At 37.1% G+C, this 15529-nt stretch overlaps 1 protein-coding gene across 5 annotated transcripts in view; it reads left to right on the forward strand.

Moving 5' to 3' along the window:
• The window catches only part of ESYT2 (extended synaptotagmin 2), a 79174-nt gene that overhangs the window by 40731 nt on the left and 22914 nt on the right, over positions 1-15529 (forward strand). For all 5 annotated transcript variants that reach the window (XM_021526535.3, XM_021526537.3, XM_021526538.3 and 2 more), the window contains exons 7-10: positions 8784-8839; positions 13542-13662; positions 14266-14442; positions 14865-14947. In XM_021526535.3, the coding sequence (XP_021382210.1) occupies positions 8784-8839; positions 13542-13662; positions 14266-14442; positions 14865-14947 (437 nt within the window). The remainder of the gene's footprint in view (positions 1-8783; positions 8840-13541; positions 13663-14265; positions 14443-14864; positions 14948-15529) is intronic.

A 15529-nucleotide genomic window follows, 5' to 3' on the forward strand; every position in this document is an offset into this window, starting at 1 on the left:
GACTGGCAGGTCACAATTTACAAGTGCATGTGTTTAGACATAACAAAGTGATCATCTTGGTTTCATCAGCAGTCTGAAACTCTGAAAAGTTGATCTAGGCTTGCGGGGGTGAGAGTGAATTCTTCAACAGCCTTAGGAGGTACATTGCTGCTTTCTTCAAAGAAATCACATTCTTGTGATACAGTTCTTTTGAACAAATGTTTCATGATAATTTTTTGTTACCATGTTGAAAAATATGTTTGGTTTTAGGTGTTTATGTATGGCCTTGTTTCCTCTGTCTAGAGAAACCATGTGTTCTTGGGTAGAAGGAATGGAGACTTAAATCTTAGTAAAATATGTAAGAATTTGGAAATATTTTGTACCTGATTTAGTCAGTCTTTTTGTAAAAGAGAATTAGTTCATGCAAAACTGATAAAACATCAGTGCTCTTATAGTTGAGAAAGTACATTGGGATGAACCAATTTGAATTTCCACAGATTTCTCTGAAGTGAGCTTAAACACTAGGAGATGTCTGCTTAAGTTTCACCTCATTTTTAATCTCTGGCTGAGCCTTGAGTGTAGGACAACTGTTAATCTTCATGTTTATTTTAACAAAGTAAGCTTGGCCCTGAAAAGGATTGAATGCTGTCTTACGCTGGTTTGCACTATGTAATTGTTAGCATACTCTCTGATATTGTTTTGCTATTTAATCCTCTGCTAAACAGCTTCCATACTCAGTACAGTCCCCGGATCATTCCAGGGACCATCCAATAAACAAGTTAAATGCAAACATTCTGGTTTAGAGGAGCAGGGAGAAAAGTGTAGCTGTGTGGTGCTCCCTCTTTTTCCCCTACAGGAATAACGTTTCTGCATTGTCTAGACGTGGTTTGTGTTGTCTCTCTCTCAGTTCTGTTTTGTACAGTCCTTCTGCAGAAGCCATGCTGACACACTGTGCTGGAGCCATGACCCGACCCAGTATTGTCTGGATTGCCCTGGGGCACCTCCTGCAGATGCTCCTGTTTGGTGCCTTCTGGGGAAAAGGGGGGAAGCTGGAAGAGTAGGAGGGAGAGAGGAGCAGCAGGAATCCTTAGAAGCAGTTGCTGGCACTTCTCTGCTTCCCAGCATCCTGCTCTGGTAGGAGGTATCCAAACCCTCCACTTCTGGTACTCCCAGAGCCTTATCCAGTAGATTTTAACTCTGGTACCTGTGCCCACTCTTTTCTAAGTGTGATACATCTGCAGGATGCTGAACTAGGACAACTTGCACCTGAGAGAAGAATCTGAAAACATCAAGTGAAACACCCCTCATTTGGGGTCAGTTTATGAACTTTGGGAAATACTTTGTCCATAGTAATTTTGTCTTTTGTCCTAACCCTGACACTTTATTAGTGGGACAGAAAAGGATGGGAGAGCAGAGTATCAGCTTGGACTAAAATGTCAAGCCACCCTAGAAGCATTCAGTTACAAAAATGTAAAAAGTGTTTTTCACCCTTCTTTCATTTAAAAACTAAGGTAGTGGTCAAGGTCCAAGCAAACCTAAGGGTGGATGGTTCAAAAAATATTCTGAGATAGCCCATAACTTTGACAGTTACCCATGGCTGTTCAGCTTTTTCCAAACAGACTTCTCTCCCCACCGCAGTGTGTTTTCTCAGTGTTTATTTTTCTAACTTCTGTAGAAAAATGTAAAATCTTATTATAGCAAGAACCAAATTCTGTTCTCTTACTAGAGAGCAAATGGCTGCAGCCAAAGAAAGCTTTTCTTAAATATTTTTGTTAGAAGAGACGAGGAATTAGCTGGCAGCTGGCATTAGATTTTGTTCTCATATTTTCCAGTCTAAAGTAACTGGCAACAATTCCTTTTGCTCTGTATCATCTGTTTGCTGGACTTAATGACTATATAAGGCAACATGGCCTATGAGTTTACCAGTCTCATATTTCTGAGTAATACATAAAATTTTTGATCTTTCAAGAGTTCTTACATCTTATGAAACTTTCTATATACTGTATTTTGTTGTTGTTATTGTGAAGAAGGTGCTAAAAGTTTCATCAGCTTATTTTATAAGTCCAAATATGTAGGACATTTCAAGGGAGGGAAATACGTGCATTCTAATGTTTGAAGTAGTCTTTCAAATCTCTGAGTGTCAGTGCTAGAGAGAAGGTGGCACTGGATTAACAGTCATGATTTGTGAGGTTCTTTGCATATTTCTCACTATATTAGCATTATGTATATTTACCAGATAGTTGGTTCTCAGAGTTTTAGTTATTTTACTCTTAGCATGAATCAGTGCATAGTTATTTTGATTTGTTGTTCAGTTATGGAAGTTTATATGGCTTATAGTTGTAGTATAAATGGGTAATCTTCAAAAGCGTGTTCAGTGGCACACTCAGAATTGAGGGTGTGTCTTAACCCAACTGTTTTCTCTTAATAAAAGCCAAAACCCTCCCAATAAGACAAACACATACTAGTGTTCCAAAAAGAACAATGGCTGGAAAACAGGATAGCTTCCAGGAAAAATGGGCAGTTCTTCCAAAGCTCTTATTTTCAGATTCACAATTTTGCCTTCCACTTGCTGACTTGAGTACTGTTCTCCTTCAACTCACTTTACAGACTGGTTCTGTACTGTAGTTTTGATTCATTTTTGTATCAGTTTAATTTAATATTGTCTGAATTTGGAAAACTGGCTGGATGGGACTTTCAGAATTACAAGTCATGGTGAAAATTAGACTCAAAAAGGAGTGCTTGCAGCCATAATGAGTCTCAGTGAAATAACTGGAAATAAACAAAGTGGTTATATAGAATGTATAGAATACATCTAGTACATATGGGACTGCCAGGTTTGTGGAACACCTGGATAAATGCTGATGTGTGAGAACCCCAGCCTTGTTTTGGGGCCACATGTGGTGGTGAAATTCCTCCTCCAACCCGTGCTTCCAAAGAAAAACTCCGCAGGCTTAGCTGTTCGGTCTCAAGGCAGTTTATTGCTAGTTATCTAACAGATTATGTTCTTGGACTGCAGCTGTTTGATCAGCGGCCTGGGTAGAGGCACACACACACCCTGACATCCTCTCTATCTGCTGTCTTCTTCGTCTCTCTTCCCGCCCAGGGTTGCTGCTATCTTTTATAAGATATATTACGTATAACATGTTTACAATTATTCCCCAATACCTACTACCTACGTTGCCAAGTGTTTTTCTACTCTAAACCAATCTGTGAGTGCCAACATCACCAAGAACATGGAGGTAAGGAAGAAGAAGGAAGAAGGATGGGTTCAGCCCACTTTCCTCCATCTTAGAACTTCTGACCCCCATGTACAAAGTGAAAACCCCCCTGTACATGTGCTAAAACCCCCCTGTACAATACTAAAAAAAATTCCCCTCTACTTTGTAACTACTTTTACTATACTATCTAACCTTTTGTGACTGCTCGTTCCACCTCCAAAGTTGGTAATTCATTCCATGGCTCAAACTCAAAATCACAGTTGTTTTTCAGCTGTCTGCCAGGGTCTAGAATGCTTCTGACCAAGGCCTGGAACCTCTAAAAATGTCTGAGAGACATTTTGAGTTCCCACACTGATGCACAGCTACTGTTAAAATAATGTTTGTTAAGAATTAGTCTTGTTGCTTTTGAAGTGAATGGTTTGCACTGCTACTCAAAATTCGCTGCAACTTACATTTTTTCTCAGTGATTTTAGATTTTGGTAGCTTATGGGATGCTTTAAGGGCCATCACAGTTGATGTTTCCACAGTACCTTATTCTTTTTTTCCCATTTATCTTTTCATTCAATGCTGTTGTCACTCTTACACCAGTTTTGAAACTTAGCTGCTGGAGGAAGCTGGCTGGCACGATATTAAGCACCATAAGAAATGCCCAGTTTCCTGTCCTAGATGTAATTTAGTTGCCAGCTCACTAAAGTCAAAAGAGTGTCAAGACTGGTGTGAACCAAAATGCAGTCTGGTAGAAGGATAGGAAGGAGTAGAGGAGATGGAGGGAATTGGCTTGAATGAAGCTGTGAGTAGTTGACACTATAGAGCACAGCAGGTGCACTGGATTTGTGCAAAGTCAACTGTGATCCTGCTTCTGGTCACTTCAGCTCACTTGCCTGTTGTGTCTTCTACCCCCTCAAGTATACATCTTAACCTCTTTAGCAGTTGTCTTATTGAAATCTTCAGAGAGTTACTAGTGAAAAACTTTTAAACACCATTTCTGTGCAGAGCTATGCTGTGTTTCCCATAGCAACCAGTGGGAATACTACAGCTCCTACTCACTGTAGTGTTGTTTGAGAGATTGGATTTATTGTGTATTTCCTGGGGGATACACTGGGTAATGTTACATATTAAATTATTACAACAATGCCAGCACTTCAGCGTTGTAGGTGGTGATGGGCTTTGCTCTGCTAACAAACAGATTGTACCGTGTTTCTATATGGCCATTCATGAGTAACAGTAGAGGGAGGAGGGCATGTTAGTCTCCTCCTTGTAATACACTCCTGGGAATAATCACACCTTATCCCATGGAATTGTATCCTCCTGGCCTGTAGGAGATCTTAAGTTTTCCTACAAAAGTCTTGGCACTTCCATAACTTGTTTAGCAGGAAGTTGTTAATCAGCATTTTAAAACATGCTGTGGCTTCTCTACTGAGAATTAGTATTGTTTATGGCAGCCAAATCAAGCCACAAGGTTGGCAGTGTTCAGAGGCTGCTTTTTGTACTTCTGTGAACTTTATTTATGGCCCTGTGTATTCTACATTACAGCACGTATTTTTCCCTTTGTAAAGGTTTCTAGGGTCTTGAGAACACCGAATATGTATAGAGATGCTCATTAGTTTTTAGCCTATCTTTTCTTATTGGCGTTTATTTTTTAATGTGATTTTTAACCTCTTCCACAGTATGTGTTGCATTAGTTCTCAGTATAGAGCTTTGGTAAGATGTGTATTTCTTGGCTTTCAAGCAGATAACGAATTTTGTTTTTGCTTTTCTGAACAGAGGAAGAACTGTAAGAGGTTTGAGTAACAAGACACACAGACTACTTCATTGGAAAGTGTAACTGGTGTCTGGAATCCTGCCTTTGTCCAGTGAGCTGGTTGGTAGAGTCTGCAAGGCACATCACCTCTCTCAGTTGCAGTGTGTTGTGGAAAGACACCATCATTTCTGGCTTCTGACAGAATTTCATTTAGTTACAAATTCTGCACGCAGTTTTTCAATGTTCTGGAAAATTTTTCTGTTAGTTCTGCTGCAGAGAACCAGCTGGCATTCTCTGAATTTAGCTAAACTAAAAGAATTATGCATTGTTTAGAATGGTGACAGAAGAGGAAATCATATTGTTAAGCTAGTTTTTAAATATGGAAAGTTTTTAGGTTTGGTGCTTTATAAAAGATTCATCAGCTGGGAGTTCTTTGCTTGCTTCCTTTTTCTCCGTAGGACTCTTCAGTTAGGTCTGATAGCAACATTGCTGTAACTTCTGTCAGAACCACATGTTAGGGGATCCTGTTCTTCTCCAGGAAGTCATGGCATGGCAGTGCCCAAAGTACAGAATGAAAATCCCTTATTTTGCTGGACTGTGGCTGGGGGTTCCCTTCTGCTTATGAAGAAATTCTTTGCCTCCTTTCTTCTCCCTCTGTTGTGAGTGTATCTGCTATCTCTGTTATTTCTATACTTCTGCAGGTATAAGGATTTTTTTTTTCTGAGTTGCCTTTTGGAAAACTCTTCCTGAGGTGCAAACAGTGTGTCTGTTTATTGCTGGTCTGATTAAGTTTGGAAATTAAGTGCAGACTTGAAACAACTTCATTGAAAGGAAATGTGGGGTGAATTTAGAGGGGATAGAACACTAAAAGAACCAGAAAAGAAGAAAACAAAAGAAACAATTCTCCCTAATACCTGTAGACTAAGATTAGAGTGTGTGTTACTGCTTGGTGCTTCTGATAAAACTGGGAAGGAATCTCTGAGGTGGGCAAATGCAACAAACTTTATCTGACAGGGGAATTTACCTTTAAAGCCAGTGAAAGCTTGATTATGCCAGGAGTTTGAAGGTTCATATTCCTTCCAAAACATTTCATGGTTTAAGATTTATTTGCAAAGATTTTTTAATAACCCTGTAAAGTTCTTAGCTGTAGTAATGTTTTTTAACTTCTGAACTTCAGCTTCTAATGGAAGAGAATTTGTTTTTAACAATTCTGAAATTGGTCTTTTTCTTTATTCCTGTACATTAGGTGGATGAAGAGAATTTCTGATATTATATGTATTTCTTGTCTAAATGACCACTCTTAGTAGCAAACATCTCAGGTTTTTTGTGTCATTGTTTTTCCATGTGTCATGCTTTAAGGACTGATGATGAAATGAATGGGTAGGCTTGTTTTTTAGCAGAGATGTGTAATAATCAAATTATTGACAGTGAGGTTGTACTGTAGGCCCGGTGTTGTTATTTTATAGGCTGTGTTGCAACCTTTTGAAATGCTTTTTAGTCATGTCAGTGCAAAGTGTCACTTCTCAGTACCATCTCTTCAGTTGTTCTTGGTTTTCTTTTGGGCTCTGGCAGTTAATACAGAAACCACTGTGATAAATGTTTCAGTCCAGTGCAGGAGATGTTTCTCAATGTTGAATTTCAACATGCATTGTGTTGCTCAATGCATTTATTCAGTGAAGTCTGTTTAGGAGACAACACAGGACTTACTGTGTTAATTGCTGTATGCAGTACACTGAACAAAATATGAAAACCAAAGGAAATGCAAATCTTTCCTCATTTGCTATTTAATCTGAAATCGTTATGTAAAACTGTTAAATACAGGATGCAGGTATGAGCACCTCAGGATAGGGACCACTTTTGGAAGGTATTTATGGTGTCCATTTGCTTCTATTTTGCCTGTGAATAAAGAAAAAATAAATAATATAATAAACTGGGTTCTTTGTCTTAAAACAGTATAAAATGACTTCTTCTAGAAGCTAGGTAGACGGCATAGATTTTTAAAGCATCTCATAATGTACAGTCAAAACTTGTGATTAGAACAAGAGAATTAGTCTGAATACTCAATTTGTGGTTAGTCTTATCAGCTACTACCAAGCTACTTGTTTGCTATATTACTTAAACATCTGTGGGTTTGCATGATTGAGGAAGTAATATAAAACTGAAATTTTTCAGACTAAGTTGGACTTTCCATCCTGGTTCAATTATTTATTTCTTTACTTTTTTTTTTTTCCAGATTTAAGATGAGGAGGAAATTTGAGAAAATATACTAAAATTTTGTACAATTAATTTTCAAATTCGAGACAGGGACATGCTGGAATAAGTCCAGTGCAGGGCCACAAAAATAATGAAGGTATTGGGCATCTCTCATGACACCCTGCTCCAGTTCCTAAATTATCTTCATGATGCCCAGGGTAGTCTGAGCCCTGTTTGTGGCAAGGGCATGGTGCTCATGTAGATTCTCACAGTAGGTCCCGTGATGTGTGTTGCCTTTTGTTCTGGAATATCTGGTTATTACATCTTACTTTTTTCATTGAAAGGATAATGATTCTCTTTTTCCATGCTTAATTATTTGTTACGGGTAGGCCTGGTAACATTGTTCATAGGTAACATTGTTGAAATATTTTCACCATTACAAAAGTATATGAAGTAATAGTGCTCCTTATATGAGTTAATCTATTATGTTTTATCTTTACTGGAAATATTTGCAAAGGAAATCACTAATTAAACTATTAATAGATCCTTTGTAAAAGAATGGTACATGCTATTCTTAAAAAATAAAGTGAAGGTCGGATGATTCTTGTCTGTTGTGAAAATGTACATTTGTTCTTGTAGAGGTTTGTTGTTTTGTTTTAGCATTTAGATGAACCACCACAATTAGTTTCTTAACTGAGGAATATCAAAATCCTTTTGTCATGCAGTTAGATTAGGTGAGTTGGATTTGGAAACATTGTGGTAACTGGATGGATTTGGATTTATTTCTTGCTTAAATACTCTGTTAACTTCTGTGAAGTTAATTGAAATCATTCAGTGAATAGAGAACTATGGGAATTCAGATCTGTTGGTTTTGTTATCTAGAATTAGAATATTATGGGATCAAAAAGGATGTTTTTATCTTAGTTTCTAATACCAGAATCTTGAAACAGAATAGGTACCTTTGTGCAGCATAATATTCTGCAAAGATTTTCAGTGAAGAAAGTATACATGACCTAGCAATGAGTTATCCCTTTTAATTATTTCTGAGGATTTTTCTCACTTTGATACTTAATCCTGTTGATACCTTTTTCTTTATCAGTAATAGAATGAACTTGTGCCTTGAAAACAGCCTCTCATGTTTGCAAGCTGTTATCACATCTTCCTGCCACCTTCTTAATCCCAATTCTTCATGCTTTCTGTTGCCTCTGTCTTCTAGATCTCTTATTTTCCTGGTCTCATGTGGGATTCTTTGCCAGTTTATTATAATTTGCAAATTCATGTTAATGACTGTTCATCTCTAACAGGTCTATTGTGACTCCAGAAATATTTCTTCATTTCATAATTCTTTATGGGTTGTACAGAGGAGATCCTGTGTTTTTGTGTATATTTATATGAATGGTGGAAGAGTGGATAAGAGAATGGTGAAACTTTTTATAACTTTTAAAAATTGTTTCTAAAAATTCTTAAGAATGGAAGAGGGTTGTTTTGTTTAAGAATATCCTGGAAACTGGTTAATTCTCCATGGATCAAAATCTGTAACAATTGTGTTTATTTCTTTGTGTTTATTTATTCAGTGTTACAAATTCTAAGCTGCTTTTCTGTATTTTTTTTTCTGTCCTTCCCCCCCCCCCCCTTTTCTCTGCATTTTACAGCTTTTGGAAATTAACTGGACTGGACTGACCAATCTTTTGGATGTTCCAGGACTGAAGTGAGTATACCTAAAACAGTGCTTGATATATCTGCAGCCCAATAAAGCCCAGAGAATCTCAAGATCATCAATTGAATAGTTTCTAGGTTATATGACTGAGCAGTTCTCTCTTAATATAGAATTACATGAAATTGCTCAATTTGCAGAAGGTAGTGATTTCACCACAAGTCAAAGTATGCCAAAAATATATGTAGTGGGTCTTGTGAAAAATACTTTGAAAATACAATTTGTAATGTACTTCTTTTAGTGTTCTCAGCCTTTCCAGAATCTTGTGAATTTCCTATTTGCCATCTCGTGTGACAGCAGAAAGACAGAGCCTTCCTTTCATGCCAGTGGGTTCATGATATCTGGGTTCTTGGCTTTGTATGCCAGTCCATCTCTATTTAAAGGCCATTAGAAATACCTTAAGATTATTCAAATTAAATACAGCTTCTAATATTGTCAAGTGTTTACTTTTAAAGCTTTCAGTTTATTATGTGAAGATAAGTGGAGTAGCAAAAAAATTGACTGTATATAGGTATAAAATAGCTTAGCTTATTTAGAGCTTTTCCTAATACCACATGATAAAATCCCAAATTAAAAAGCATCAAGAGAGGTGCAAGCCAGGCTGCTTTCAGTCATTATAAACCTGATAAAGTTAAATCCATTAATATATTCATATTTATCAGGTTTTAATAGTTACCTTGGGGCTTTTTAATATGGAGACAATGGCAAAGGAGATAATGGCAGATCTGGATTTTGTGACTATCCCTTTTATTAGATCCCACACTCTCAAGAGTTGGCTGACTCCAGAATTATTTTTTTATTGTTTCAAAACAGGAGTTTGAATTTAGGTATTAAATTAATCCCTAGAAATAAATTGCATGACTGAAGTGGGTTTTGCTTGCCTCAGACACGTGAAGCCACTGCATGGAATCCCAGCTGAACAGTTTGAAATTAGAACTTGCATTAAGTAGGTTAATGGCTCCAAGAATTGCTCATGTTTCAAGTCTGCTTAGGCTGCCTCTGAGGAAAGAGGTTTTCTTGATGAGTGAGAGAAAATGGCTTCCAAAATACAGCTGCTGAGTAATAATTCCCCTTTTTGGTTTAACATGACTAAATTTACATTTAGTACTTAACTTTACTGGCTCCTGAGACTCACATCCTGCTACATATTTGCCTGACTGCAAACACAAAACCTCAGATGTAAACAAAGTCTCACTAAATATCTCAAGTTTATGGTTTCCAGAGCAACCAAACTTGGCCACATATGCACAAACCAGTGCCATCTAGACGTGGTATAGTTTCTATAGTAACTGTAACTGGGGTGACTCATGCTCTGCCTTGCCAAGAGGTTTCTTTAGTGCTGTATTTGTTTTTCTTATCTGTATAGATAAGTTGTGTATTTTGGTCTGACAACTTGACATATTGTAGTTGTTATAAACAATGATGAACAAGAGATTGGTGCCACCACAGGTACCTTTATAGTCCTGTGGCTGTTGGCTGCACACTAAAGTGCTTATTTCTACTGTTTGCAAATGTCTTCTGCTAATTGAATTTCAGCATTAGCTGCTGGAAGCTTCCCTGTCAGCTGTTAACATTTTTTTCATTGCTTTTCCTGTATGACTCCACAAGGAGAAGGACACACAAGTAATTCATATTCCATCATTAGTATAGCTTGTGGAGAGGTGGAATTAAAATCTCCGTGTGAGCAGGAGCCAGGCTGTGAGAATACTCAGGTGATTTCAGGAGGGGATGTGGATGTTGGGAAAGTGTTGGAGTTGCTTGAGATATAGTCAAAACACTCAATGCAGTCAGAAATGCAGTCTGTGCAGTATGAATAAAGATAGCATAGGAAAAATACACAGCTGATAAAAATTAAGTAGAGCTAAGTAGAGAGCAACACAAAAGAGTAGGCAACTAACAATTATTTTTCTGCAATGAAATTGAGTTTTTGAAGACAGTTTAATAAACTATATGAAACATTGCACACTTCTTTCACTTTTTGAACTGAAAAAATAATTGTATGTAGAATCATTGACTAAAGTTTTATGATCTTAGGAAGCTGTTTTTTAATGATGCATCAACAAAGGATTTATATTAATGCATCTTTCTCTGTTGCTTGCAGCATTTTGTCTCCGTTTTCCATAGATCAGACTTTAGATAACAAAAAATGCAAAAGATTGTAATTTTTGCCTTGTATTCATGAAGAATACTTTGCATCCAGGAACACCCCAGCTGATATAGATGAGATTTAAACAGCTTGAAAGCATTTTGTTGTTATAAAATTAATTTAATTCATTAGTTAGTTGCATACAGTCTTCAGTCTTCCTTTCCAGATCACTATATTTAAATTTAGGGTATCTGCTACCTTCTAGGAGTCCAGTTTCTCCATGTAAAACTTGGTGAAATTTCATTAATGCTGCCTTATTTTTCTCAGGTGTTTTTATGAAATTCAAGTAGTAATGTTGGGAGAAAATTATGATACTGACCTCTGGAACCAGAGTTGGGGTTTGGTTCTGGCATAAAGGATTGTCAGTTCTCTCAGTGCTTGGGCTGTGTTTCTTTCTTTTACTTAAGGAGATTTGCTGTAGCTCTTTGAACATTAGTCAGTCTTTCTCTAGTCCAGAGCAGGTTTATTTATGCCTGTGATCACATAAAGTCTGATTTTAAGGAAGATAGGGCAGCCTTTCTTTCAAGGCAGCTCTGATACTATTGCTTTCCTTGCACTGCTCCTTTGCTTTCTGTCAGTTGATTTTCTCCATTAGTTATCTGTTCTTAAGGGATTGAGCATAAAGGCAGAGCTTTCTCTTCTTGCCAAGCAGGGACACTAACAAAAGCAGGAACAAAGAAGCTTACTTTATCTCTATACTAGAGTTTTGTCATTAGACTTGTATTTTGAAAAGTGTAATTGTTGCTTGTAGTTACCATCACTTCAGCTTGGGTTTGGTTTTTCTTTTCCTTTTAATGTTATGACTCATTGAGATGTTTATCTTCAATTTTTTGTCACCTCTTAACAAAATAATGATTTCTATTTTCTTGGCTCATTTCAGAGACTTGAGCATATAAAACTGAAAGCTAGATGTTTGGCGTGATGAAACTTGAAAATTTGAAGAGCAATATGTTAAAATGATAGCTAAGTGAAGCTACTCTTCAGATAACATGATTATCTTGTAGTATTTGTCTTAAGATTTACTGAAACTGAATTTCTAGGGTTCACATAGAATGAAAACCTCTGTAAATGTGATTGGAAAAGCTCTGCATGAAAGGGAGGGGAAGGAAGACTCTTTAGGGCACATGTGAATTAACTCAGAAGCAGAGAGGAAACTTTTTTCCTCTGAGCAGTATCTTAACATTATCCACTGTTTTTTCTTTCTAACCAGAAGCCTGCACAGACCTGTCCATTGATTTTGATGCAGCCTTGAGCTCCTTCTGTTCCTGTTGCTCTGAGTACCATTACAAATCAGCCATGTTCCATCATGTGTTGTAGTTACCTGGATTTACAGTGGAAGTGGGCAGCCAAGGGGTTGCAGGCTCTTCAGGTTGCAAATCTCTGGCATGAACATCACTGTGCATTTCTAGTGAGCCAGATTGTATTTAATGGGTTTGTTCTGTTGCCCATCTCTAGCATAATGTTAATTGCTCACGACTACATTTTCTTTCCAAATGAAACTGTAACACATCATGTTTCACAGCAGCTTTTGTGGTTTTACATGCTAGCTCCTGGGTCAGAGCTACTCCCAGCTTCATATTCAGTCTTAGAAAACATCACAAGGCTCACACACAAGTGCTTCATCCAAAAAATGTTCAAAGTAATCAAACATTATTTGCATCTTGATTTCACAAAGACTGTAAAAAGGGAATCGTGGAGTGTATTTAGGAGGAGAAACTGCAGCTCCACCAGCTTTAGTGAGAACGTACCTCTGCAGTTCAGAGGATCTCAAGTACTGTTGTGATGACCTCTCTGAACCTTTGTAAATCCTCCTGGGGTGTCCTGGGCACTTGTGTTCCATGTTCTGCCTTCTGCCTGTGTAGGCAGTGTGTGGAATCATTGCTGTTGGTCTGACAACGATTTGTTGTCAGTTCAGACCTGAGCTGGGTGACCTTGTAGCTTAGGAAATTGTTCTCTTCTCTGTGTTTGTGGAGGGGTGTGGGGTTGGGTTTTATATGATTCATTACCAGTGTGGTTGCACTGCCACTCCCTTTTCACTGAACAAAACCAGTTTTGCTTCCCTAGGCTATGTTTTACTCAGCCATGAGCTTGTGTTCTTTGTGTCTGTGGTTTAAGTGATGGTCCTCCCAGCTCAAGAGGACAAGTGGTTTCATAACAATACAGGAATGGGTAGCCAAACTTGCAAGGAAAAGTAAATAATTACTGAAGTACAAAAGTAATTAAACAGTTACCATGTGCTTGGTTATATGCATTAGAGGCAAGAGCACTTATGCAATAGCCTTTTACCCAGGCTGGTTTTAAAAGGCAAGAGTGAGGGAGAAATTTGGCTGTGGCAGGGAAATGGGAACTTTATATTAATCTCTGTGGTTTCTGCTGTTCAGTGTCATCTGCTTCCACCTGGTGGCCATTTAGGCAAGAATTCTTTATTTTAAGTTTACAAACCCGGTGTGTCTTCTGCTCTCCCAGAAAGGCAAATTTTTCTCCATTTAGGTTGTTAAGCAGCAAAATGAATATTTTTTTTAAGTAACTGAGGATTCTTTTCTCCAACAGTGGCTTATCAGATACAATAATACTGGATATCATATCCAACTACTTGGTCCTTCCAAACAGAATTACAGTCCCCCTCGTCAGTGAAGTGCAGATTGCTCAGCTGCGGTTTCCTATACCAAAGGTAAGCAGGTTTCTGGTAACAGTAATAATTGGGCATTTAGTTTCTTCTAATCTGGAGAAATTTTGAAATACAGTTACTGCACTGGTACAAGTTGCTGTGAATTCAATCACTGATAATAACTGATTTAATTTATAAACAGTTTCAGTGAAGTTAATGTTTCAAAAGAACACCATTAAAGATTTATTTATTATTTGTTGCAGTCTTAAACATATTACTTTTACAATCACTAGATTGCTACAATCTAGTTTAACTGTATAGAGTAAAAAAAAAAAAAAGTAGCATCTGTTTTATATTACCATGGAAAATTACTATTAGTGTGCTTCACTAAACAGTTGTTGCTATTTTTTGCTACTCACTTCCAGAAACCTGGTATTTCTTGATGTAACTGGCATGTTTCTGATGGCTGATGAGAGTTTTTCTTTTCAGGAGTCTCTTGAGTGCTAGGTCTGTTGAGTGTGTGGATCATCACTGATATCTTCTATTTACAGTATGTCCAAAACACGTTAAGGAAATGGCAGTGGAAATGATAAAACATCTTTGTGTAAATTGTGATGACATGGAAGCTTTCGGATTACTATGCAAACTCATCTTTTCCTTTTTCAGGGTGTTCTAAGGATACACTTCATTGAAGCTCAGGACTTAGAGGGGAAAGATACTTACCTAAAAGGGATTGTCAAAGGAAAGTCAGATCCTTATGGAATCATCCGTGTAGGCAACCAAATATTCCAAAGCAAGGTCATCAAAGAAAATCTCAATCCAAAATGGAATGAAGTTTATGAGGTATAACCAATAAAAATACCTTGTTGTATCTTCTTCTTTGCAGAAGAAACAAAAGAAGAAATATCTTCTATCTTTTGTTAAAGAGAGGTTATTTTGGGGGTGTGCTTAAGAAGCTTCTTGATATCTCATTCTAGAAGCCCAAAATTCTGTAACAAAACAGAAGTTCTTCCTTTTTTTTTTTTTTGTTTAGACTGACTATCAGGAATTCTGAAAAAGTAGTCTGGGCTTTTCGAGCCAACATTGACAAATTTTATCTGAAAAGCTCTCAAAAGTGCTCTACTCATTAAATTGTAATTTTTTAAAGCATTTGCTTAACTAATGTATTTTGTTGTACAAAGGTACTGCAGCTCAGTGTTTTACTGTTATGCCATTTAACCAAGCTGATCAGTTTTACTGATAATGCCCTCTCACTGAAATTCCAGGCTTTAGTGTATGAACATCCAGGACAGGAGCTAGAGATTGAGCTCTTTGATGAAGATCCAGATAAAGATGACTTCCTGGGAAGGTAAATGTTATGGAGAATATGTTTGTAGGTGTTGGAAAGAGAATTTTTCTTCAATTATTATTTTTATTTTATTGCAGTTGTTCTGCTATCTAATTGTATTTATAAATTAATTATCTTGGTAGCTAACTACTTTATGTATATAAATACATTTATATGCAAATATGCTTGCGTGTATAGATACATGTTTATATGTTTACATCTTTTCTGAAAAAAACAGATGAATATTGTGGGTACCCAGAATTATGCCCTAGCTTTTTAATGTTTGTAAGCTAGTACTAAGTCTTAATTCTTTCTTCAGGCAAAGTTAATATAGTTTTATAACTCTATATCTTTTTCATCTTCATAGTTACTAAATGACTGTCTTCAGTTTGTTTTTCCTCTTAAGTGCTGATCTTAACTATTTGATTAAAGAAAAAAATTTTAGCGTAATGCTTTTACAGACATGACTCACTCTTTGACTCCATAGGCCATAGGTGTTTACTCATAAACATTTCAGGAGTTTAGGCAGCTTCTTTCTCCAGTAATTTGTCACCTTTATTTCTTGCAGAGTTTTGGAACTTCTCATTATTGCTTTCCATAGAG

This window comes from Lonchura striata, chromosome 1 (assembly GCF_046129695.1).
Source record: "Lonchura striata isolate bLonStr1 chromosome 1, bLonStr1.mat, whole genome shotgun sequence".
NCBI lineage: Eukaryota > Metazoa > Chordata > Aves > Passeriformes > Estrildidae > Lonchura > Lonchura striata.